We start from the raw sequence: 26,330 nt of genomic DNA, 5'->3' as shown, positions 1-26,330 counted from the left end.
AGCGGGCGGATGGTGCAGGATCAGGAATGGGATTAGATATGGAGGGTGATCAGATATGGAGCGTGGGAGATGCTGCTGGCACTGACTCAGCAGGATTCTTGCTAAAATTGGACTCCGCAAGGAAGCACCTGGGAGCCCAAAATTGGACCTAGTCAAAAGAAGAGCTTAGAAGAGCGTAACGGAAATTTGGTCAAGGAGAGAATCTCCACGCATGGGCAGAGTTGCCATGTGAATTCAAGGGAGTGGGGTTTAAGAACATTTACCGTGGAGAATGGGGAGGCAGATGTTTAGGATCTCAGAAGTGATTTTGGGGAGATCTGCTTTAAATCTCGTAGGAATATTAGTAGATATTTCAATTCATGAAAATTTTTAATGATTTTTTTAATACATTTTGCTGACAGTACCATTGTTTAGTGAGACCTCGTGTTCAAATCTTCATTCTTTCAGAAAAGGAGAACTTCAGGACACACACAGTCACCACGTGATGGTAAGGTGGGGAGAATATCAGGAGTCTGATCAGCTCATCAGCTTCAAATATCACATATTAAATGTTGGAAAGAAAGTGGTATTTTTAATGCGATAGTTTTTCCACCGCAATAAATATGAAAAGAAACCGACAGACGGAATCAGGTAGACCAGTTCTAGGAGTCAGGATAGTGGGGAGGGAGTCATGGAAGCAGTCTGGCTTCCCTGCAAATTAGTGTCAGGAGCAGGAGCGCATGTGCCAGGCGACATACACAGCCTGACTTTAGTGAACACGCTTCCAGAGGGCCAATAAGTTATATCGCATGAGGTCTCTTGGACTCACGGAGAATGCATTAAGACTGGTACTTCGTTCTGGTCCTGTAGGCCAAAATACCATTTTTAATTTTCCCTGAAAATATATGACAAGGCAAATAAATAGAGGGGTCTGATGAGCATAGATGGAACGGATGAGTTTTCATTCAGAAGTCACATGATTTCTTGCATCTGATTGGCAGTGGGCAGTGTCATAGGTGCATTATGGTCCAGGGCTAATGCCTTCATTGACAGAACAAAGCAGCAATGAGCCCAGGCCAATGTCACCTGAACTCTGACCACAAACAATGAAGAGCAAAAAGGAGCACTGGGTTCTTTCTTTGTTTATTCCCCTTCCTTCTCCCTTCCTTCCTACATTTCTTTTTACTCCACTATTCCCAATATTCTTTTAATTCCATTTTAATGATTGCATGATAACAATTGAGTAGCATGTTGCATATAGGAAAACCAGTTCAGGGAAAAGAAAACAAAGCATACCAAACCATACCTTACTATTTTTTCAGCTTTTTTTGTCAAACAATTGGAGATTCATAGGAAGTTGCAGAATGAAGTACTTAGAGAAGTCTCTTGTAACTTCTCTCAATTTGCGCCAAAGGAAACATCGGGTATAACTATACAGCACAGTATCACAGCCAGGAAATTGACATTGGTACAGTCCACAGATGTCCCCAGTTTTACATGTACTCATTTGTGTGTGTGTGTATGTGTGTGTGTGTGTGTGCTCGCATGTGTGTGTGTTTAGTTCTGAACAATTTTATCACCTAAGGAGCTTCGTAGAACCACTGCCACAATCAGGATGCAGGACTCTTCCATCACTATGATGCCCTCCTGTAGCCACGCCCACACTCATTCACCTTCCGAAGCCCTGGCAACCACTATCCTATTCTCCAGTTCTATAATTTTGTTATCTCAAGAACATCATTTATCTTTTGCGCTCAGCATAATTCCCTTGAGATCCCTCCAAGTCGTTGCTTGTTACATTGATCAGTAATCTATGTCTTTCTGTTGTTGCGTACATCTCCTTGGTATGGATGCATCAGCTTATTTAACCATTCACCTGTTGCGAGACATTTGGTTGTTTCTAGTTTTGCAATTATGAATAGACTGTTATGGACATTTGTGCACCCATTAAACATTTAAACTAAACCTTCAAGTTGTTAAAACAAACAAACAAAAAACCATTGCTCACAAGAAAGTAAAGATCTGTAATACTATGAGAGTTATTTATGAATAGTATGTGGTTTCTGCTGTGTAAGGACATGGAAATTTGAAATTTATTTTTTGTAATTCATCCATTGATGCTCAGTCACAAAAACAAAAGATCCAGTTTTCTCTTTCCTGTGAAGCAGGCAATGGTTATTTGCATAAATTTCTATTCAATATCTAAGAGGTGTTCGTTTCACTTCTATTAATAAAATCATATCAATTTCAGTCAAATTGAAAACTCAGGGTTTGACATATCTGTCATAGACAACACACTTATGAAACAAGAGCAGGTGAGAGAAAAGCTGTGAGCAAATCTGTGTTTTAGAGGAACAGAAGAGTGAGGTACACTTGTGTATATTCACACACACTCACGCACACACACTCTCACACACACACAATCACAAGAAGCTGGGAAAACATAAACTTGACATCTCCTTTTGCCCAGAGAGGTCTCCAGGGTTAAGGAGCGGCCATCACTGAGAGGACCGGGACACTGAGTATAAAAGACTGAAGTCTGGAACATCTGAGAAGCATGATACACGTGCCACCTCTGTTGGCACACAGACCAGCTACCCTCTCCTGCCTAACAAGTCAGTTGTGAATGATCAGACTGCAACATACAGTAAACTCTCTTCCCACCTCAGGGGCCGTGTTAACCCTTCAGGTTAATTGAGGGTCTAATGGTGACTTACAGGGAAGAGCAGTGGAGATCATTAACGTAACAGTGTGGAATGCATTTAGCACATAAACCACACAAACTATGCAATTTTTGATCATTTGAAGGCCTTTCAGAATATTATAAGCTCTCAGAGCCAACTGATGAACAGTAGCCCTGATCATCTGCAATTGTAAATTACCACAGTCCCATTCACACGATGCTCACAGACAAAGAGATTACGGTACTTGATTGTCTAATGTGGCTGGCAGTCAGAAATGTTGCTTCAACTACTGTAAAGTTCTGGTGTGCTAGTATACGCGTTAAAAAAAATAATACCTAGCCCATACGTGAGAAGTCTCCCAGAAAACTATGGAGGTAGATAAAAACGTGAGAATTTTCTAGTTTATATTCTCCATTTGTTCCTTCTCCTGATACTGAATTTTATGTATAATATGTCTCTTATAATGTAAGTACAATCAACTCCAAAACTATAGAAGCCTTTGAAGAAGAAAAACTTGAGTGCATGTCTTTCCCATGGTTTTGTGTAGACAGCACATTTAGGGTGATTGAGTCCAGCCCTAATTCTTTTTCTTTTCCTTTAAAACTTTCTTTTTAAGTAAAACTTATTGGGGTGATAATGGTTATAAAATTACGTAGGTTTCAAGTGTATAATTCTGTAATACATCATCTATATATCATATCGTGTGCTCCCCACCCAAAGTCACATCTTCCATCGCCGTATATTTGATCCCCTTTACCCCCTTACTCTCTGGTAACTATTAAACTGTTGTCTGTGTCTATGAGTTTTTATTTCTTTGTTTGTCTTGTTCCTTGGTTGCTTTCAGTTTTATATCACACATATCAGTGACGTGATATGGTTCTTGACTTTTTCTGTCTGACTTATTTCCCTTACCATGATAATCTCAAGATCCATCCATGATGTCGCAAATGGCACCATTTCATCTTTCCTTATGGCAGAGGAGTATTCCATTGTGTGTATATACCACATCTTCTTTATCCAATCATCTATTGGACACTTTGGCTGGTTCTTTGTCTTTGCTAGAGACTGGAGTCTGTCTTTTGAAGAAACCCAAACAGAGCAGAATTCATGTCCATTCTCCCTGTGGATCTCCTTGGGGTATCCATTGCCTGGAAGATTTGTCAGTCACCAGCAGCAACAAAATTAGTTTATAATATGAATTTCCTCTGCCTCAAACTGAAAAGGAAATTAATACTGGCAATTTGGGCCTGATTTATTTTCTTCCAAGGTTTTGAAAATAGCAGGTAGTCTTTAAGGTTGTAGGAAGGCAAGAACAGTAGCAGCTGGCAAGAGAAGCTTCCTGTGCAGCCATGGATGGAAAACGTATGGTTTAAGAGCAAATCATCTTTCTTTGGAAATCACAGACTGCCTTTTTTACTTTCCCAGGTTAGTGTGTGGGGGGGTAAGATAATTTAAATTCTGAAAAGCCTGTAACATCTTTGTTGGCCCCCAAACATAGACAGGTTGAATTCTGTGTTATTGACCTACTGGGCTTTCAGTTCTACGAGTTGGCTGTACTCTCTCCGGCCTCTGTTTGCCTGCGTGGGATAATCATAGCTTACTTTCTTTTCTTTAATGCCTCCTATGTTCCCAGAACTGTTGAATGGGTTTACATACATTACACACCTAACTTCCTCAAGATCTCTGGGGGAAATTCTAGTAATCTTCCTGTTTATAAAATGGGGAAACTGAGGCTTAGAGTCCCATGGCTCTGTATGAGGTAGTGCCTTGAACATACCTCTTTATGCAATGATCCTCCAGTTCTGCGAGCTTTCTTACAAGACACAAAGTAATGTTCTGTTCTGTTCTGTGTATCAAAAGCCACAATGAGTACTCATCACGAGTGTGTGGTGACTTTATTTTACCATTTTCTCCTGGACTGGTTGTGACCGACAGCCTAGCCTGAAACCCCCATGCCTGGGTATTTTCTTAAGGTCCACTGTTCCGATTTCCCCACATCTGCCCCCATTTGACCCTCCCACAATGGCCTGCAGGGGACTCCAAGGGATGAAATAGATTAGAATAAGCCACAATCTATAAGCCACATAAACCATTTTAACAATGTGTAAGAAGATAGGAAGCAATTCTGTATTTGGTCAAGGTGTGTCAAGGGCTGATCACCTCATGTGGAAGTCACTTGATATGAGTTAATTTATTTAAGCCTCCAAATGTCTTCATTTAGGACGAGAGAGTTTAAAGAGCTTTCCAAAGGGTCCTGGATTGAAAGTGATGGAGCACAGTCTGGCTTTCGAGCCCACATGCTTCACCACGTTCTCCTAGTTTAGGGGTTTCGTACTCTAGCTTTCCGTTCAGCCCTGTAAACATTTCTATAATAGCTGTAACATTATACTTTTGATGAAAATAGTCAAAGCAAAAAGATGTATGTTCTAAGAAAAAAGCATTCTAATGTGGTGGCAGAAATATTAGAGCATTCCTTTGAGAATATAGCACAGATATGTAGAGAGACCACAGGCAGTAAGTAGGCTGAAGGGAAAGCAGTTCCTCAGAAAGTTCTGGAAGAAGCAGGGTCACTCACTGACCTACACTAATAAGGACTGGATACCGTGTGCTCATGTACAGGGGTGATAACCTGTAGCAAAGCTCCATGGGGCACCACTTCTCACCATTTTTACTGAATATGTTACATTTCCACAGTATTTAGGACTTTTGACCAAGGTCATTTTATTTTGCATCCAATACCTATTCTTGTGATGTGGCTACAAGCAAAGACATACGCTAAAAAATACTTTATGTCAGAATACACTTTGCGGCCATGTGGACATTGCAACTATAAGGCCCTTTGTTCCTGTAGGTAGGATCAAACGTCTGCACTGAAGGAATTGATTGCACAGTGGATTCTCTGGCTTATGTTTTAGGTACATTGCTTAACGTGAAAGCAAACTAACAAAAAACTCACAGTTCCTTAACTTTATTTCATTTTGAAAGGTATTGTGAACAATGATTCACCATATGGTACAGTGTTACAACTGATGATTTGGGCATCAAAAAGTTGAAAAATGAAATAAGAAAATATATTTGAGAAAATTCATAACAGAATGACTGTAGTAATTGTGTCTTTTCCTGACCTTAAGAAAACTCCCTGAACTTTTATGTATATAGTATAGATATAGATATAGATACAGATATAGATATAGATGATATAGATGATATAGATGTAGATGGAGAGATAGATATAGATATATTAGGGGTGCCAAAAAATGTACACATTTTAAGAGATGTTATCTAAGTATTACTTTTCGAAGTTGAATTGAATTTCAGTAACAATGTAGCATGACGTTTGCTCAAAAGACGGCATTAATCAAATGAATGCTAACGTCATTCATTGTATTACAATTGTAATACAGTTTTTTCCTTTTTAAAAATGAGTATATATTATTTTGGCACCGTGTGTGTGTGTGTGTGTGTGTGTGTGTGTGTGTGTGTGTGTGTGTGTAAAATGTTGTTTAGTCAATGTTTTTAAAATTCCCATTATTGGGATTGTGCAATATATTTCTTATGTGTAATTTTCATTTTCCACTCTATGTTTTGTTTTCGAGAACTACCCCTGTTGATACGTATGTACCTGGCTAATTCCTTTTAACTGATAAACAGTATTTAATCCATATGTGTGTCACATATGATATATAATCATACTCCTGTGGTTATTCATTCCGCTATTGCGGATCACTTGGGTGGCTTCCAGTGTTTTGCTACTGTGGACATGTACACATCAACGGTCCTGTACAGGTACATGAATTCTCCTGGGCACAGGTGCATGGGTTCCCTGGGGCTCTAACTAGAAGCAGAACTGCTGAGTGACTGGGTATTGCCACGTAGAACACTGGGTGGCAATACCTGGGTATTGCCAGGTATCACCTCATAGCTCACCAAAGTGCTTTAGTAACTGATTCACGCATGTTCAGTGTATGAGAATTCTTATTTTCCCATCTCCTCTCCAGCATTGAGTACTGTCAGACTTTCTAATTGTTTCAAAGCCTGTAGCGTATACAGAGATATCTTCTGCCTATTTTCATTCCTCCAATTTCTACCAGGGTTGAGTATCTTTTAATGTGTTCAGTAGCCATACATTCTTGACTTTTCTGCTATGCCTGAGCGGTACATAGATTTGTTGACTTCTCTTCTATTTGATTTTTTAATCTCTATTTTCTTGACTCGTAGGAGTTATTTATATGTTCTGGAAACTCACCCTTTGTAAATTATATGCATTGCAGAGATCTTCTCCCAGGATGGGGCTTGTTTGTGAACTTAGTGTATGGTATTAGGTTGGTGCAAAAGTCATTGCGATTTTTGAAATTATTTTTAACCTTTTAAACCGCAATTACTTTTACACCAATCTAATGTTTCTGTTTTTGTTTTTATCACATAGGAGTTTAATTTCGATGCAGTCAGATGTGTGAATTGAATGGCAGTTCAGAATGTGGCTTCTAGAAGCAGAAATCCAGGATCATAAACCTGGCTCTACTTCTTCCTGGCTGTGGGACCTCCAGCAAATTCCTTAACACCTTTTTACCTCAGTTTCATTATCTGTAAAATGGGAAAGTATTACTTCCCTTAAAAGTTTTAGTGTGAAGATTAACTATAAATCAGTTAGACTATTGCCTAGTATAAAGTGCGAGCTATATAAGTGTTAGCTATAAAATTAGTGCTTTGAATATATTGTTTTTATAGCTCTTTCTGAGCATCAATGGCTTACGTACATATTTAGGGATATGTTTAAAGGTTAAATGTTGCTTATGATGGTTTTCGTTGTGTACTTTTCTTACAATATTTGGATTCTGGAACTTGTACATAGTTCTGGTTACATACATGTGGGATGATGTAATATTTATATTTTTCGTTAGGGTGATTTCTATTTTAAGAAATAGCATATCAGAAGTGAGAAACAACTTTGTTTCCTGAAATTCAGCATGCACACATTAAAAGTTACAGCAGCTTCGCAGATGACTTTTCTGTTATATTAAAGTGAATTGCGTAACTGGGAGAAAGCTCACCGCGAGTAATTCCTAAACACCGGAAATAAGAGTGTCAGACACACAGGCATGATCCGTGTTTATTGAATGAATAAACAGTCTGTTTGCTTTCTTAAAAATCATCCACCTTACAGCAATTTTTAAGAGAAGAAATCAAGTGCGTAAAATATGCAATTGCATAGAATCTCCTAACAGACAGAGTGAAGTGTGCAATCAAAGGAAATAAAACCCAAAGTAGGTTTCTCCTGGGACTTCTGTTTTCTGTGATCATTCGTACTTTTAATGCATCTTAACTGTGCTACAGGAATCAGGAAACCATTTAAGTGATTAATTCTCTGTGTGTGCCGAAAAGGATGGCATCTCTGCTTTGACAAGATAGTTTCATGCTCACTGCCTATCGAATTTTTTTCAATTGTAAAAAAAAAATGTTTCTTCTTGCTCCGGTTGCATCATAAAATAGAAACCGTTTTGAAAGAGATGAACAAAAAGTAAATATTATGCAACAGTGCTATGTGTAGTCCTACACGTGAAATCACCCATTATGGTAGATGAGGGGCCATGTGACAGAGAATGGGGAGAAGGTGTAATGCCACCTGAATTGTGCCACAGTGACCAAGACACCTGCCATCTCCGTGCTGTGGAAATGAAGCGAGAAGGGCCGGAAATGCGTATGAACTCAAATAATGACACATTTCTGGGTTATTTACTGTGACGTTTATTTTACAGAAACAAACAGTCCTCCAATGTCCGGGTTTTAACACAACAGTGATTTCTTTCTCACTCATGCCGTGTCTTCCATGTTTGTCGGGACTCTTCCCTCCTCATGGTTACTCAGGGACCCATCTCAACACAGGGCTTAAGAAGGAATGAGAGCCTGAGAATCTTATGCCAGCCCTTCCGTGCTTGGGACAGGAGGTGGCATTTGTCCTTTCCTCTCACAGACTTTCACATGACCCCCATGTCCATGCAAGGGGGCAGCGGGAAAGTGTGGTCTCCAATGGGCCTGCAAGGGGAGCAGGGCGGGACTTTGATGAGCCCTGGGAGACGCTTTCAGTGACTTGTTCGTTCTCAGTGCTTCAGGTGGGAAGTAGTAATGTGTGTTTCCCTCCAAGGCTTTAGATTATGAGTTAGGAATATGACCTGTGGAGTTGGGCAGATTAGTTTAAACCCCTGCAGAGTTCCTTCTGATCTGTGTGATCAAGTTATTTAGTATCAATAAGCCTGTAATTCCCCATCTACCAAAAGAGATTTGTGGTTCTTGGGAATGAGTAGAGCCCCGGTATACAGTAAGTACTTAGTCAAGGGCTGTACTAGTAGAAAGAATGCAACAGCATCGAGATAGATAATAGTAAATCATGCAGGATGACACAGAACAGTTTTATTGTATCAGAAAAATATTGTATTAGTTTCCTGGGGCTGCCATAGCAAACTACCATAATTGAGTGTCCTAAAACAAAAGAAAGGTACTATTTCACAGATTGGGGGGGCCAGAAGTTCAAAATCAAGGTATGTTGGCAGGACTATGATCCCTATGAAGGCTTGAGGGGAGGATCCTTCCTTACCTCTTCCAGGTTCTGATGGCTCCAGGTGTTCTTTGGCTCGTGGCTGCATGACTCCAGTCTCTGCTTCCGTCTTTACATGGCCTTTTCCTCTGTGTCTCTCCTCTTCTGTCTTATAAGGGCACGTGTCATTGGATTTAGGACTATCTCATCTGAGAATCTTTAACCTAATTACATGTACAAAACCCTTTTTCCTGTAAGGATTCTCAATTTCTAGGAATTTCAGGTGGATACATCTTTTTGAGGAGAGGGCTATCATCCCACCTACAAATATACTACAAATATGAAAGCATTTTCTACTTCTATATTAGTGCCACTTAGTGGGTATACAAGTTTGAAAATATGGATTATAGGATTACATTTCTATTGTAGGTGTCAAACTTTGTAGTTAGATGTTACTGCTGTATAACATCACATCTTTTTGATGCAAGAAAAAGTTACATTGGACTGAATTTGTAATGTTATTTCATGTATCTACTGTCTATAGCTCACATCATTGTAAAACCATTTTCCAGTTTGCAAAAATGGATTGGCTGCAGAGAAAGGTACCCTATAAAAGTCATATGTCTCCTGAGGGATTACTCTTGTATTCATTTATATCACTCATGGCTTTTCGGAACACTGATTTATACCAGAATTCCCTTTTCCACCCCCGCAGATGTATTCAGAAGCCATCTCCAAGTTACAGATTAAAGTTCTAAAATCCACTTGCTGTTGTGAAATTGATGAGCTATTCATAGACGCTGCTTGAGCAGAGTAAAAGATGTAGTGAAATTCGTGTAGAAAATCATTCTCAAAATGATGCCTGTTGGTAATTAGCATCTAGATTTCTCAATTATTGACATGTAAAAGGAGGCATGTCAGAAATTTTGCATATATAATGAGAGTTGTTTATATTTAGACATTTTAAATGTATTTATATATTTAATAAATACATTTAAAATGAATCTATGCTGTCTGTATAGATGCACTCTGTACAATATCTTTGGCATGCCCTGTATATGAACAAACCTTTCTACTGGTATCATTTTATAAGATGAATTTGTCAAGTGAGAGTTTGGGACGTGTATTATCAACTGGTGGTAAAAGTGTTATAATTTTTAAATTACTTAATTTAAGCTATAATAATGAACTGAAAGGAACTGCTCATATGATATGTCTAGAAGAAGGTACAGGTTGATTTTATCTTCTTTATAATGAAAAAGAAGAAAGTTATTTCTTTCTTAGACTACCTGACAAAGTCTATGTGAAATATTCAGACTTATATTTTAAAAGAACTAAAATTGGGTAGAACTGAATGGATGTAAAAACTGTTGTAAGGCAGGCTTTGTAAAAACTGAGCTGTTCTGAAAATTATTGGACAATGTCCATTTTAACAAGCTAATACCTGTGCATCAAAAGGGGTATATACAGCAAATGGATTGAAGTTAAGATTGTGCCAAAATGAGGTCCCTTTTCTCAGTAAGAAGTAAAGGGCAGTCGCCTGGAGCCACCATCATTGCCGTATGTGCCTTTGTGTCTTGTAGCCTCAGCATCCTTGAGCCTCTTACTGATGCATTATACGTATGTGTTCTCTTTTTACAGTTCAGCAGAAGAGCAGTTTCACTGGCAATCGCAAGGTAACGGACAGCTTCTTGATACACACATTCACTTCTACATGTATCTATTGATTAATTTTCTTGTGAACTTTAGAAAGAGACGTATAAAAATGAAGAGGACAGTACCCAGAGACTAAAATTAAATGAGGATGTTATGATAGCTCACAGTTTCATGGGAATTAAGTTTTCCCAGTTCCCTTGTCACTTTATGTTCTTCATGGACACGTGGCATTGGCACTTTTCAGACCGGTTGACCAAGGAATACAATGTGATACCCAATGAGAACTCCATAGTGGTAATACCTTTGGTTAGGGTACACTTGATTTTTAAGTGATAGACTTTAGCTTTAATATGAACATTTCAAGTGTCGTTTATCACTTTAATACATTGTGTTTCAGATGGTCAGAAGGATATCGAAGATGAGCTCACAACAGGCCTTGAGCTGGTGGACTCCTGTATTAGATCACTGCAGGAATCAGGAATACTGGACCCACAGGATTATTCAACAAGTGAAAGTAAGTCAAATGACCATTATGCTTGAAGGCGATGAAAACATAACAGTGCTATGCCATGATGTTTTCTAATATAATTAATATCATGAGGCATATATGATAGAACTGCAAGATAGGGTTATGCTTGTTCTATCCATTTCACTCCACTGTCTTCTCCTTCCTGCCTTATCCCATCCCCGCCCACGTTAGATTAGAAACTCTCTGAAACCACTAATTAGCATCTAAATTTTTCACCAGTTATAACTGGTGATTCTCACCAATGTGATAGTCTGTTTGTCATCTAGACCAGCACATTGCATGAACTCATCATATATGTGTTTAATAAACCAGTGTCTGCTTTAAAATGAATTGACAATGCTTTACTCATACAGATTGTTGGTAGAGATTTGGAACAGTATAGAAATAAAATAACAAAATAGAAAACAAGATTTATGTAATATATGCAGAACTATTTAAAGCTATGCTATAGTATTATGCAATAACTTCTTACATTTCTATATTTAGCTATCTTACATTGCAATGTTCATCTCAATAGAGTATTTAAAGGTTTCTTTACCTCCATTTAATTACATATTTTCAACCAGAGTGGTTGAGACTTAAAAATAAAAGTGCTGTGAGTTGAAACAAGCCTCACTTTAATAAATCATAAAATTCTCTTGACTTATTTTAATAAAATCCCACAAAAAGCAAAAAATTTAGACCATTAAAACATGGTACCTTGATAATTTCTACATTAGAAATCAGCAGAGCATTTTATTCCTTGATTTAAAAAAAAAATAATTTCCTTGAATGCTCATCAAGCTTTGCTTTAGAAAAGGAAGACATAAGAATAAAATAGTGTACTGATCTTGAAACCATTTAATTTACATATTAGTTTATTTTCTCTATAATCTTTATAATACCACTATCCTGAGGATAACACCGTCATGCATTCTCAGATTTATTTAAACCCATATGCATCTCTTCGATAACTCTGCTGAAGTAAGACGCATGATTTGTATTATTCTTGTTCTCAGTATTTTATATGCAAGATTGTTACATAAAATGTAGGATTGTCTTCTCTCTGAGTCAATAAATATATTTCTCTTGTAGCGGTAGTTGTAGTTACAACTGTAGTTAATTAATATTTGAGGTACATGTACTCGCTTTATTAGAGAGCAATAAAGCAGAGATAAAATAATTTGTCTTGGGAGGGAGAACAATGTTGGATATCTCATTTTTCAACATAATAATAGACAGACATTTTATTATGAGTTTAAGATAAGGGATAACCTTTAATACCTGGAAGGTATAGAAAAAAAGGGAGAGTAAAAAGAGAAAAACCAATTCAAAAGAGGTACGTCAACTCTATCAATGTAGCACGACATGTAAGCACACTGGATTCCTCTTTGGAAAGAATGAAAATTCAAATTTGTAATAAAGACAAAACAGTGATATGATATTTATGAGACACATTAATAGTAATGAAATAAATGTTGAAATTAAAGGAATAGACATCGTAGTGACAGCAAATACAAAAAACATAGAGTGGGTTTGGGAAGAAAATGTGAGATGAAGTAGAATTTCCTGCAGAAGCACTAAGCAAGGTCAAAGAAGAATTATATAGTGAAAATAACTTGTAAAGATGTGATAAACTCATACTAAAATCTAGTGAACATGTATACACCAAACAACATAGCATCTGGCTATCAAAACAAAAAATATTTTAAAATGAAAGAGGTTGATGAAAACTATTGTGACTATTTCAGTGCACATTTATCAGAATCAGACTAGCACTAGAAGAAAAAGGCACAGAAAGTTGGAATACATAATTAACAAATAAATGTATTAAATTAATTTAAAGTTACATTTGTTGAATGATAATATACATTTTATATATATGTCCAAGGAATATTTACAAAAATTGATCAGGTACTTGATAAAGACAATCCTAAAAATTAAAATGTATAGGAAGGCCACAGTCTTTGATAATAATCCAGTAAAATTAAAAGTAAATAATAAAAAATATAATGACATTAAGAAACTGACTTTTGTTATCTACTGAATCAAAATTGTTAACAGCTGAAATTTTGTTTTTCAGAAAAGTTAGTTATGTTATTATGTACTGAATTATCTGTCTGAAGACTCCTAGGATTTTAGTTAATTGTTCTTTTTGTAAGCCTGCAAGCTTCCTTGTTTGAAGATAGGGAAGGAAATAAAGAAAAACAAACAACACCACACACACACACACACACACACACACCTCAAAAAGAAAAAAAAAATAGTAATGAAAATACCCCCAAAAAATTTTATGCTAAAGTATTTGAACCACAGTGAAGTGTGAAATACTGTTATTCTTAAGAAACACTTATTTGTTCTTAATATTTTTGGAGTCAGTTTGAGACTGCATTAATTGAGTAAAACTTAGGAAATTAATTTTTAAATGTGGAGTATGTAACTCTCATTTGGGGGATCAATTATTGCTAATTTTAAGTACTTATAAAATAAAAATCCCAATTCCTACTTCTCTCTGTAGCAGGGTTCAGATGGGAAATAGATTCTCCTCAAAAGAGTTTAACTGAAGAATTTAATTCAGTTACTACTTACAAAGGAGTGGGCAAGATTAAGGGAACAAACACTGCCTGCTAAGGTAGAGGGAGTAGCAACAGACAGAAGCCTTGCTACCATGAGTCCTGAAAGAAACGTGTAGGGACTGGTACCAGCAGAGTCAGGAGGCATGGCAGGAATAAGTATCCTATCCTCTCTCTCTCCTCCCACTTCTTGGGTCCTCCTCTGCCTCCCACTGGCCAGATCCATTCATAAAACAAGTGTCAAGGAACCCATGTGATATCGCCTGTGTGGGGAAAAGGGCAGAGAGTGACTACAGGGAGCAAAGAGAATAATCAGCACAGCATTCCTCTAAATACTAGAACAACCTCCCATGTTTATATTCTTGGTATAGAAACTTAACGCATAGACATGTAGTGACTCTGACACATTTTATGTCATGAGCACAAACCCATCAGATTCTGATAGTCCCTTGATTTTGTGATTATTCAATCAATGGATTCATTAGCTAGAACAGACATGAAATAACCAGTGCTAAATTGGACCTGGCACGCTGCCCTCGAGAGCCAGTCTCAGTGCTAATTCAAAAGAAACTGAAACAACACTACATATACAGTCTAAAACTAGCTTGCGAAAGTTCAAAATGGCATCCAATCTCAAACCCTAAGCACACAGTATTTAATTTGTGGTGTTTAAAAGCTTTCGTTATTTTTCTTTCCAAGGTCTGATTAAAATAAAATTTGAAGCTGAGTGAACCCACCTTCTTGAGCCTGAGACTGGCCGTAACTGCTCTACTGTACTGATTAGAGTGTCACACAGTTACCAGAGTTTTCTAACAGCTGGCACTTTTTTTTAGAAAACGCTATCCTAAACAATATTTAAATAATGTATACAACCTTTGCCACCTGCCACTATTTCATGACTGCCGGCTGTGTAATTTCAATTCTAACAAATATGTGTCACAGAATCACTAGGAGAATACTGTTGCTTTGATGGGGAAAAAAAAGTTACTGTCAGACGCTTGGGGCCATTAGTGTCTCACAAAATGTACAGCTTGACCCAAACTGCTGGGGACCATATTTAATCCACACATCCGTGGAGATATAAACACAGAGATAAGGTGATTATGTCTTAGCCAAAAATTAACAAAAATATTTGTAAGTCAAAATCAGAAATAGAATGGACAACTTGAGAGAAAAGAACATATGTTTATAGGGATTAATTTCTTTAAATATTACATTTGAAACAGTAATTATTTCTTTCTGTAGTATATTAACAAATTGAAGTTCCACCATATTCTAGAATATACTAGGAAGAAAATCTTAGGAGCTTCATATATCCTGAATGTTATGGCAAAGAAAAGAATGTTCTCTTATTCTGAGTTTTAAAATCAGAATATATTTGTAAAAATCAAGAATCAATCATATTAGGTACCATTCAGGTGGAATCCATATAGAATAATCATATGTAGTTTGACAGAGGTGGATATATTATTTACTATTGATTTATAGTTAGTCATTTTCATTTAGTTACTGTGAATACACTTAATACTGTGTGGCGAGAGGATTGTTGAAAGATCAGATGGTTAAAATGCTTCAAAATATAATTCCATATATTCCAACACAGTAATAAGAAAGGTGAGAGAAATCCTTGTGATGCGAATATTTTCATAATCCCTGGGAAGTGTGGCACCAAAGGATACAGAAGTGGTTTAGGAATGTCAGGTTTTTAGAATAATTAAACAAATTAAAATGAGAAATATATCAATTGAGTGACGCACAATGTTGATGTCATGCTCAGGGAAAGAGGACTGGTTTGTTTGATTTTAGACTTTATTATGGTGGCAACCAGGTCCTTACCTAGGTGGTGAGGGTGGAGAGCCTCGGGTGAGGGTACAAGGTAGCCCATTGTGCCCGTGCTGCCAGAAGCCCGGAATTCAAGTCCTCTTGGTCCCTTCTCTCCACCAGTGATTAAGGACTGTCACCTGAACTCTGGAGACCCCAAGTCCTTTCCTGGAAATGCATTTATTCAAGTTAGTTGAGTTCATCTTCAGATTATTCATTCCCTGTGAAATCTCTTCATCATATGCCTTTTGGTCCAAGTTCTGAAATACAAATGAGTTAGTCCCCTTTCCAGAAGTTTCTCATGGTTCCAAGTCTAAAATTGTCTTTAGATACTAAATGCATCCATTTGTTTTCTTTCCCAAATCACTCACACCCACTTCCCCCACTACCTTTGGTGTCGTAGAGGCAAGGGGGCATTAACAGTGGCAGAAATGGAAGGTGTGACACCCAGGTGTCACACAGGGCATAGTACCATTCTCTGGGGTACTGCAGTTATCTTTCCTTCTTGATACTATCTCTACCTATTTTTCAGCTAATGTTAAATTTCTTTTTCTTTGATTTCCTTCTACCACATAGACGTTTAAGAAGCATGTTATATCTTCTCTAAAGAGGTCACCAGCTCAGGCAAATCTAGACATTGCCTGATTGAGGGATAGGCAAAGGCAAAAGTACCAAATGGCCCTTATCTATTCCCTAAGTGAGAGAGAACCATGTAGTTGTCATTAAAAATATCACTCTCACCTGTGTTACCAGGATCTCCTGGGCTCAAGTACAAAGTTGGAGACTGGTAGAAATTTCTAATAAAAATATAATTATAATTGGGAAACCATCAAAGCACCATAGTAACCAAAACTTTAATATGAAGATCAAGTGTAAGCTGGTGAAAGCGAAGACAGTTTCAGAACTGGCATGAGCATGAGGAAAAAGTGAAGAAAGAAAAAAAAAAAAAACAGAGTCAGAATAACAGCCTTTTCCCGAAGGACAGCAGAAGGAAGGGGTCTCCTGGTAGTACCTTATGGAGATGTCTTGTGGGAGTCACCCAGAAGTTGACACATGAGAACTGCCACCAATCAAATAATAAGTCACTTCAACAGCAACTGATACAATCAAATTTTAATATACTGAGTTTTCATTGCATCACTATAGGCACAGGTAAGTGTTCCAGTCATTCATTTTTTAAATGTATATATTCAGCACTTATTAACACCAGCAGACAGTCTCTGCCCTTGTGGCATTTATATTCTAGTCACAAAAGGTTGTAATCAATCAGTCTAAATATTACAAGGTCAGGTAGATAATCGCTACGAGCAATGACAAAGCCGGTAAACGGTACAGTGGGTTTCTCAAAATGGGTTTGAGAATCCCGGGGGTCCCCAAGACCCTTTCAGGGGCTCGGCAAAGGCACTGGTTTTCACATAATCCTCAGTGTTACTAATTACTAATTACACTAATTACTCAGTGTTACAGTGAGAGTTCAGCGGACATTTCCAGAGGCTACATCACATGATAGTATCTTTGCTTTATGATTCATGGACCGTGTTTGAAGTCGGGTTTCCGCACAGGAATTCCTGCCCGTTCTCAGGAATTCTTTTCACTTTTCCCAAATCCCGAAATATAAACTGTTTTCTGTTCTCCACGATGAATCGTTTCCACAAAAGTGACGGCTGATATTACCAGCCTCCTGGGTTCAAGGAGCCAATTTTCCCTATTTCCCGACCAACTTTTCTTGGGATTCGGGAATGGGAAAGCGAAAAGAGTTCCTGAAAACGGGCGGGAATTCCCACCTGGAAACCCTAGTTTGAAGTATTCTGTTTTAAACATTTCCCAGCTTTCATACAGTAAATAGCATTCTATATCACACATGTAAATAAAAGCTCTTGGGGTCCTCAGTAATTTTTAAGAATGTGAAAGGGTTATGACATTAAAAAGTTTGAGAACTGCTGTAGTTTTAAGAAAATGATCAAAGGGTCAGGAAGTCCTCTGAGAAGATTCTTCTATTTTAATTAAATTTATTGGGGTAACAGTGGTTAGTAAAAAGCCAGAGGTTTCAAGTGTACATTTCTATAATACATTATCTATATATTACATTGTGTGCTCACCACCCAGAATCAAGGACCTGAGTAAAATGCACATGCCAGCCACACAGATTTCTAACGAAGAGTCTTCACAGACTCTGGCAAGTCAAAAACTGGTTCTTTAAGCCAGTATAATTTCATAAATAAATTATAGTGTTTTCAGGATTTAGCTTTTAAATTTTGTTTTCTTCTAAACTGATTTGTATTCATTTTCATTTCTTTTTGCAATTATTGATAATGAGAAACACAAGTCTATTACCTTTGACTATTAATTTATACAGAAATATAATGCTTTTCCTGTGTTTGTGCTACATTAATTGTTTAAATGGTAAATAATCTGAAGATAAACCTTTGCAAGGAAATACTTGGAGATGGGAGTGAACTATAAAACATACCATTCTGTGATTATAGCATCATGTAAAATGCCATGCACAAAACGTTCCTGAGCTGTACGTTTGAAACTAAAGCTCTACATTTGAAGTTTATTTTTTGTGATCCATGTCATTTTGCTCATATCCCTCCATTGTACACAGAAGTAAAGAAACAGTTCTCGCCTAGTGTACAATATTCCGTGTACACTCAAACTTGGAAAAGCATGCTAATTAAGCCAATAACATTGATGGGCTCTATACCAGGTTAAAAACTAAATGAGTACTTCTCTATTCCTGGGACCATTACAGTGTTGATTTTCACATAAAACATTATGCACTGAAAGCAGCTGCTGATCAGATGAAATCAACATTCAGGAGATCGAGACTTAGAAATGAAGTTTAAAAACACACCTGCCAGAGAACAACCACATCACCGAAAGCTTCCTGGAATCACAAACTTTTGGGGGCATGGTAGTCAGACTGAACTGCCATTTTCAGGGAAAGGCTCAGCAAAACTCATACATGTGAGCTTTTATGTTATTAATGAAGGTTAGGGGAAAACAACCCATTGATCACCACTACCTACTTCTTATTCCCAGTAAGTTTGTAAATTGACAAGTTCATTCAGAACCTGTGAAGAAGAAACTGCTGCTATAAATGAAACTGATTAGTGGGGCAATTTAAACAAAAGTCAGTACTTTTATGCTATAAAGTTAACTTTATAGTTAGACATGACTAAAGTGCTTTGAGCTTGATTTAAATCAATTCAATAATTTTACAAATAATTGCCAGTTTTCTCATTGATTTTGTAATTTATAACAATCCGTGTGTGTGTATAGCATAGCATATATATACACATATATATATATATATATGTATATATATAAAATTTCCACCACTTCTTTTCCTTTATTCTTTCTTAATATTTTCTATTAAAAGGTTTCCCCTTTCTCTTTATCTGATTTTGCTCTAAGAATTTACTCTCATTTAAAATAAAATAGTACTTAACCTTCATGTCATTCTTAACCTTCCACAAAAATTGGATAGCAGAAAAGTGGAAATAAATGCAAATTCTCTGTCAGTTACAGATATGTGTGAATTGTGCTGGCATTAGTTTTCATGGTCTACATAAAGATAAGATCTTATATCATTTTGAAAGAATCAATTTAACCTAAGAGTAAGTAAAGAATGTTTCTCAACTTCCTGACAAATGTAAAGAGAAGCAAAGCTGCGGCTGCCAGGCTTCCAGTCCTCGATGCATCTATCTCAGTTTGTGTGTTTATTATTCCTGATTGTTCTGATTTAGCAGCCTCACGAAACATTCACTGAGGACCTATTGGAGACATTGCTTAGTTCTAGTAGCTGTCTATTTTAGTGCATTCTTGTTAATAACACTTTTAGTTTCATGATGAAATGATCATTTGGAATTAAATTGGTAACTTAATTACCCCTTAGAGACCTTGTTTTGTTCTTATGCCTTCAGCTTCCACTACTGATGACGTTGACAGCCACGTCCTTTTCCCAAGATTTCATGTACATACAGAGGATGCCAAAAAAACATATATACCTTTTAAGGAGGAAAAAAACTGTATTAAACTTACACTGATGGTAACCATTTTGAGCACCTCTTGTAATTGCAGAAGTCAAATATAATTGTATTTATCTTTTGTTATCGGTATATATTGAGTATCACAATTTTAATACAGTTTTCCTTTCTTAAAATGTGTATACATTTTTTTGGCACCCTCTGTATAATCAAACTTTGATCTTGGGAATTATTTAAGACATAGAAAAATTAAGTTTGTCGGGTTACGTTAGAGCCAGTATTAAAATCGAGCCCAGAGTCCCTTTCTAACTACATACATATGTTCCCACCATCTCCTCCAATTCTGTAATTTAAAAATTAAGCCCATCCTTCTCCAAAACACTGAGTCCCCAGCACACACACACACACACACATCTCCTGCTAATCTTTCTCTTGGGAATGCCCCATGGTGAGAGTTTCTGCTTTTCCACACTCATTTAAAGAATATTTGTTACGGTCTGGGACAGATGTTCAGCTAAAGCAGACAAGACTTAGCAACTCCCAATAAATCACCTTAAAACTTGTAGAAACAGAAGGTGTTTGGTGATGATGATAGGTCAGGCCTGTTTGCTGGGTCCTGGGAAGGACCCAGTCCACCTGTGGGAAACTCCCAGTCTTCCTATGGGAAACTCCCAGGCACCCAATGGCATGCCGGTGGTAGTCTTATCCTTCCAGTAGTCAGGTGAAGCGTGTCCAGTCATTTTTGGCTTTCCTTCGCTTCCTGTGCACTTAGTCACTAAGCCCCCATGAACTTGTCTTTTAAAATGTCTCTTAAATGTGCACCTTTCTCTCCTGTCCTGCTGCAGCCACTATCCCAGTTAAGACTTCTTCAATTACTGCCTTCCTTTCTCTGCGCTGCAGGAAAGCCCTGGTCTTATCACTCCAGCGTCTCAACACAGCGTCCTACTGCCTTCACTATAAAGCTTCAGAATCTCTGCTCTCATCCTATTCCCCTCCTTTTAGATGTGTAATACTGTCCCAAAATCCCACTGTTAAACAATTAAAATTCGTCCAAATCTGTTCTGTTTGGAGGGTTAAGGTGGCAGGGTGGGATAGGGTTAATTTTCCCTGGACAGTCAGGCATCAGTACAGGCTGCATGGAGGAGGTGACATTTAACCAACACTTTATAAGTTTAAGAATGAGTTTTGAGGTTGACAGAGAGGAATTTCAGGCTAGGATAACAGAGAGAACGTCTTTGTTCTCATCTCTTCTCTCTGACACTCAATTTTGTTTGGTTTTGCTTTTAATTTCAAACAGACCTCTGTAATGATCTATGCCTTGAATGTCTCATTTGTAAAATGAAGCTCACAGGGTGTTGAAAGAAAACACTAAGTGATATATGGGACAGTACTGTAATAAGGTTTTCAGGACAAATGAATGCCAATCAAGGTTTTATTGTTATCAGATCATGTGGCTATGTAATTAGATAATTAGATAATAATACTAATAGCTGACATTTGTATAGCAGTTGATATTTTTCCAAGCACTTGCACATCCATTATCTTGTTAGGTGCTCAAATTTGCTGAGATTAAAATTTGTAGAGAGAGAATAATGAAGTGTGGTTAAGAACACACATTCTGAAGCCAGACTATCTTGTTTGCACCCAGGCCAGCCACCAACTGTGTGGTTTCAGGTAGTGGGAACTTCAGCTCTGTCAACATAAATCAGGATGATAGAACTCCTCATTGGAGTCTTGCTAAGATGTCGTGGGTTAATAGATGTAAACTGCCCAGGACAGTCCCTAGAATATAGTAAGTGCTCAGTACAGGTTAGCTAGTATTACTAGCTTCATCATCACCATCATCATCACTATCATCATCACCATCATCATCACCATCACCACCATCACCACCATCTTCATCATCACTATCATCACCATCATCATCATCATCACCATTATCATCACCATCACCACCATTATCACCATCATCATCACCATCATCATTATCATCATCATCACCATCACCATTATCATCATCACTGTCATCACCATCATCATCATCATCACCATTATCACCATGATCACCATCATCATCATCACCATCATCACCATCACCACCATTATCACCATCATCATCACCATCATCATTATCATCATCATCACCATCACCATTATCATCATCACTGTCATCACCATCATCATCATCATCACATCATCACCATCATCACCATCACCACCATTATCACCATCACCACCACCATCACATCATCATCATCATCATCACCATCATCATAATCACCATCATCACTATCACCACTATCATCATCATCACTGTCATCACCATCATCATCATCATCACCATCACCATCATCACCACCATCACCACCATCATTATCACCATCATCTTCATATCACCTGTGCTTTCATAAACTGAAGGTGGACCAGAGCCCAGGACTGCTGAATTCTAACCCTGGAATTTTTCCCAAAACACACCCACCCACTCCAGGGGCATGATTATGACCTAAATCATGACTTGGGAATGCCATGTTGCAGGCCAGTGGCCCTTTTTGTGTTTTTACAAAGTATGTAGTTTAATTAAGGCTTACTGGATTCTGGGGCTGGTGTTCAGCTAAAAGCAGGCAAGAATGAACAATTCCAAACAAAGGCTCTTTGAACCTGTGCAAACAAAATGAGCACATATCATCATGAAAACTGAAATATCTGGTTCATTTAAGACGTGTCTATACATTGCAGTGTGTGTGATAGTATGACCTATAAGTGAGTGTGAATTTTTACACAGAAAATTAACATGGCAGCCTTCCCACCTGCTGAGGTTGATCTCTGTCCCAGTGATGGTGGACCACAAGCTTCCGCCAACCAATGCCTGGGGTCTCCAAGGAGAGTTTCCTTGGGGAAGTGCCACAATCTGATTGACTTCTACCTAGGGAAGAATTTTTCAACTTTAAAACGTCCATATGTGTATATGACCTAAAGTGTGCTTTGATGTTAAATGAAAACAGCTCCTGGACTTGGAGATAGAAAACGAGGATCCAAGTCTCATCTTCATTTTACCAACTGTATGACACTGGCTGACCTCTTAACCTCCCCATACCTCTATTTATACTTCTAAGAATAAGGAAAAAGATACAAGGGTGATTTTTCTCACAGGTTGCTATGTGGCCTCTAGTCAATTCAATATATTTGAAAACATATTGAGATATTGGTATTGCATTCAAGAAGCTTTGCTCCAGGTGTCTTTCCAGGATCGATGGCAGGTCCCATGTCCCTTCACTCTGTCGTTCCCTTGGAATTTCTCCCCTCTGTCCAGTAGGAACTAGTGTGTCAATGACACATACTCTTTTGAGTTTTACCAATTTATCAGAAAATGGTTTCACCTCCTCTTCCTGCCCTCCAGGCCTGAGTCATTTTGTGTAGATACTTGAGCTCAGCTTTGTCTCATGATGGAGAAGCTTCAGAATGGTCAAAGAAGTTGCTGTGACCCTTGGGTCAGTATCTTGGAAGTATGCATGCTAGAGTGTGTCAGAAGATATACTCTGTGACCTAAGAGGATGTTATGATCCATTTTTCTCAGTTGAAGTTCCTTCTGAAGCAGTTAACTGTCCTGAAAGCAAGATTCTACTTCCCTAGTTGGAATTTCAAGTCTTCATCTTCCTTTCCTCCCCACCACCCCAAAAAATCACATTGCCTCCATCGCCCACTAGATATACTTAGTATCCTCAGGACTGCAGCCCAGTTTCACCAGTAGTTCAAACAAGACTTTTTGGAGAAGGAAAAAAAAATCAGGACTTAAAGCGCAAATCTATAAATGCTTTTGAAGTCTCTGGAAAATTGGTATTTTCTATCTCGATGCACAGTAATGTAAATAAAGCTAATTAAGTGCTAGGCATATATAAATTTTACTTCTATTATAAGTAATTAAGCATTGTTCTATCATTTGAACCTTTTCCATATTTTCATATATCTGTACTTTCTAAAATTGGAATGAATAAATGCTGTTGATTTGAAACCTAGTGAGCAATGGGAAAATCATTCTAAAATGCACACAGTGTTTTGGCTACTGTCCTGACTGGTCTTTACCAGGTGATGTGTCAATGTTGTAAAATGATGATATATTGCTCATTGTTGCAATTACCTTTGTCAGAGTACATCTAGGTTGCATGCTTGAGATGTACGAACAAAGTAATGAGATAGAGAATCTTGCTTTGTTTTTGTTGAGTAGTGATCAAATGCATGACTGAGTCTATAAAAGATGAACCAATCAGATTATTTCATGACGCGTATTTCAGGAGGACATAAATCGTATTTTTAATTGAAATCCCTTTGAAAAAGGACTTTAAATCTTCACCTTAAGGTCCTACACAGAGAGCATTTGTAGATTTCTGAAGGAAATCTTATGAATCTATTCAGAATTTATAAAATTGATTACCTTGCTAGCTACATCTGTAATAAAGTTCGTCAGAATAAAGTCACGCAATCTCTTTAAAAGGCAAATAGCTAGGACGTGCAACTCTTTCGTTTTATAGATTATGTTAAACTGTTTCTATGAGATTAAAGATCTCATTCCATTTTATTGGCATTTCCATAGGACCACGCACTGTTGTATCTGTTTCAACTTTCACTGCCCTGGAGATGGATTGTTGTCAGGGAGGGGATGTGGCCAGGACTTGGGCAGAGTGCCCTGAGAGAAATAGCCCAAGTCAGTCTCAGTGGGCGGCCACACATTGCTAAATAGAATGGTGACCACCAGCCAAGAAGGGCCTTTGTTCTTCCTCCATTGCTCACTCTCTTCCATTGAGCTGTCACCTTTCAGGAGGGTAGGGGACCAAGGGGAAAGCCATTGGCCACAAATCGTCACTGTTCTCCCAGTACCTACCTCTTTCTCCTCTTCCTTGCAGTTATTCCCCGTCTGTCTCTGCCCTCATCAGTGCCCTCCTTCCCTTCTAGAAGCTCTTCTATATCTCAGCCTGCCCATCTCCTGGGCCTTTCAACTCTGCCTCCATGCCTGGCGATTTTCAGCAGTGGGGACAGTATGTTCCTGGCATCTAGAATGAAACTCTCTGAATATGCACTCTCCATAAAGACATCATATATCTGGTGATTAGACCTATAATACCATCAGTATGGATTAAATGATTTTTTTGCAGGCTATTGCAAACTTCACCATCTGGTATATACTGTTTTCTTGAGACTCTGTATCCTAAATTAAAAGAAAAAGGATTACAATTGTACTTTTGTTTTGCCCTTCATATTGAAATTAAGGCTGAAGGGAAACATTTTTATTTTGTTGCTTGACTTTTTTTCCAGAAACTGTAGAGATTCCAAAATACCAAGTCTTATTTCTTTTAGTTAATGGGCTTATTAGTCAATATTCAATGATGAAATATTTTCACATTGTTTAGAAGTTCCATCAGAGAATCAGAGGGATGGGGAAGATCTTGAATGGCAAAAATTATGTGAACCAATCAATGCTTTTTAAGAGTGGACACATTATAGTGGTACCTTGGTTTTCGAACGTAATCCGTTCCGGAAGACCATTTGAGTTCTGAAACATGTGAAAACAGCCAACAGCAAGGCCTCAGGATCTTGCACTCAGCGGAAGCCACGTGACATGCTCGACTTCCAAGGCGTGTTCGCAAACCAGAGCACTTATTTCCGGTTTACGGCGTTCATAAACAGAAATGTTCGTCAACGGTGACGTTCGAAAACCGAGGTACCACTGTACTTCTATGCAAAATAAGGCTTATGTCACATCAACTCTGCAGTCTCATTTGAAATATAAAGCCATGTTCTTTTCTGAAAAAAGAAAGAAAGAAGGAGCATGAAATTTGCTTACACTTACCAAAAATGATACTATTGTTTAAAACAGCCAAAGAGGGATCTCTGCTTCACTGAGGCTGTCACTACGGCATGATTATGCCATAGTCAATGTGTATATAATTACCTTCCATCGAAAAAGAAGTAACTCTGTACTGCAGTTACGATAACGTGAGAAAACTTGTGTTGCCAGGTGCTCCTCCCCCCAACTCACTCTACATACTCCGTCCCTTCTCCAACACACAATGGAAAATGCCAAGTACACTTTACACTCCTCATACTTCTTTTCATTTCCAAAGTGAGGATGAAATTTAATTAAAGAAAATTTGCTTGCAAAGAAAATGGGCGAACTCTTTCCAGGGTTTCACATACATAAAATGCATGAAAATAAAACACAGTTTCTTATGCAAAGTAAAATTAAGCAATAAGGCCAGGAAGTGATTCTCACTTCTCCATCGCTTGCACTACCAGCCACTTAGTGGCACCCTTTTTAACAGAGCACACCCTTTTCTACTGTGCTCTGCTGTGCTGGCAGATTAATAGCCCTCAGAGATCATGTGAAATCAGGGTGAATTCTGCAGTGCAGGAAGAGCTGTGAATATTTTAAACACTCAACCCTTCAGGCATTGATGTATTACATCACTCTACAGTAGAGTTAGTAACTGACTGAAATGTTTTGAGTGTTCTCGCATCCTAATAATTAAGTATGAACCACAATTATATTAACGCAATTAACATGCATTATAAGGTAGATCTTTACATTGCTTC

General features: G+C 37.9%; 1 protein-coding gene across 3 annotated transcripts in view; it reads left to right on the top strand.

The window, feature by feature from the left end:
• Positions 1-26,330, top strand: part of CTNND2 (catenin delta 2) — an 829,794-nt gene that overhangs the window by 418,531 nt on the left and 384,933 nt on the right. For all 3 annotated transcript variants that reach the window (XM_033110744.1, XM_033110743.1, XM_033110745.1), the window contains 2 exons: positions 10,837-10,871; positions 11,249-11,365. In XM_033110744.1, the coding sequence (XP_032966635.1) occupies positions 10,837-10,871; positions 11,249-11,365 (152 nt within the window). The remainder of the gene's footprint in view (positions 1-10,836; positions 10,872-11,248; positions 11,366-26,330) is intronic.

The sequence above is a fragment of the Rhinolophus ferrumequinum genome, chromosome 7 (genome assembly GCF_004115265.2).
Source record: "Rhinolophus ferrumequinum isolate MPI-CBG mRhiFer1 chromosome 7, mRhiFer1_v1.p, whole genome shotgun sequence".
NCBI classification, from domain to species: Eukaryota; Metazoa; Chordata; class Mammalia; order Chiroptera; family Rhinolophidae; genus Rhinolophus; species Rhinolophus ferrumequinum.
The sequence above is the reverse complement of the archived record's forward strand: the minus strand, read 5'-3'. Positions and strand labels throughout refer to the sequence as shown.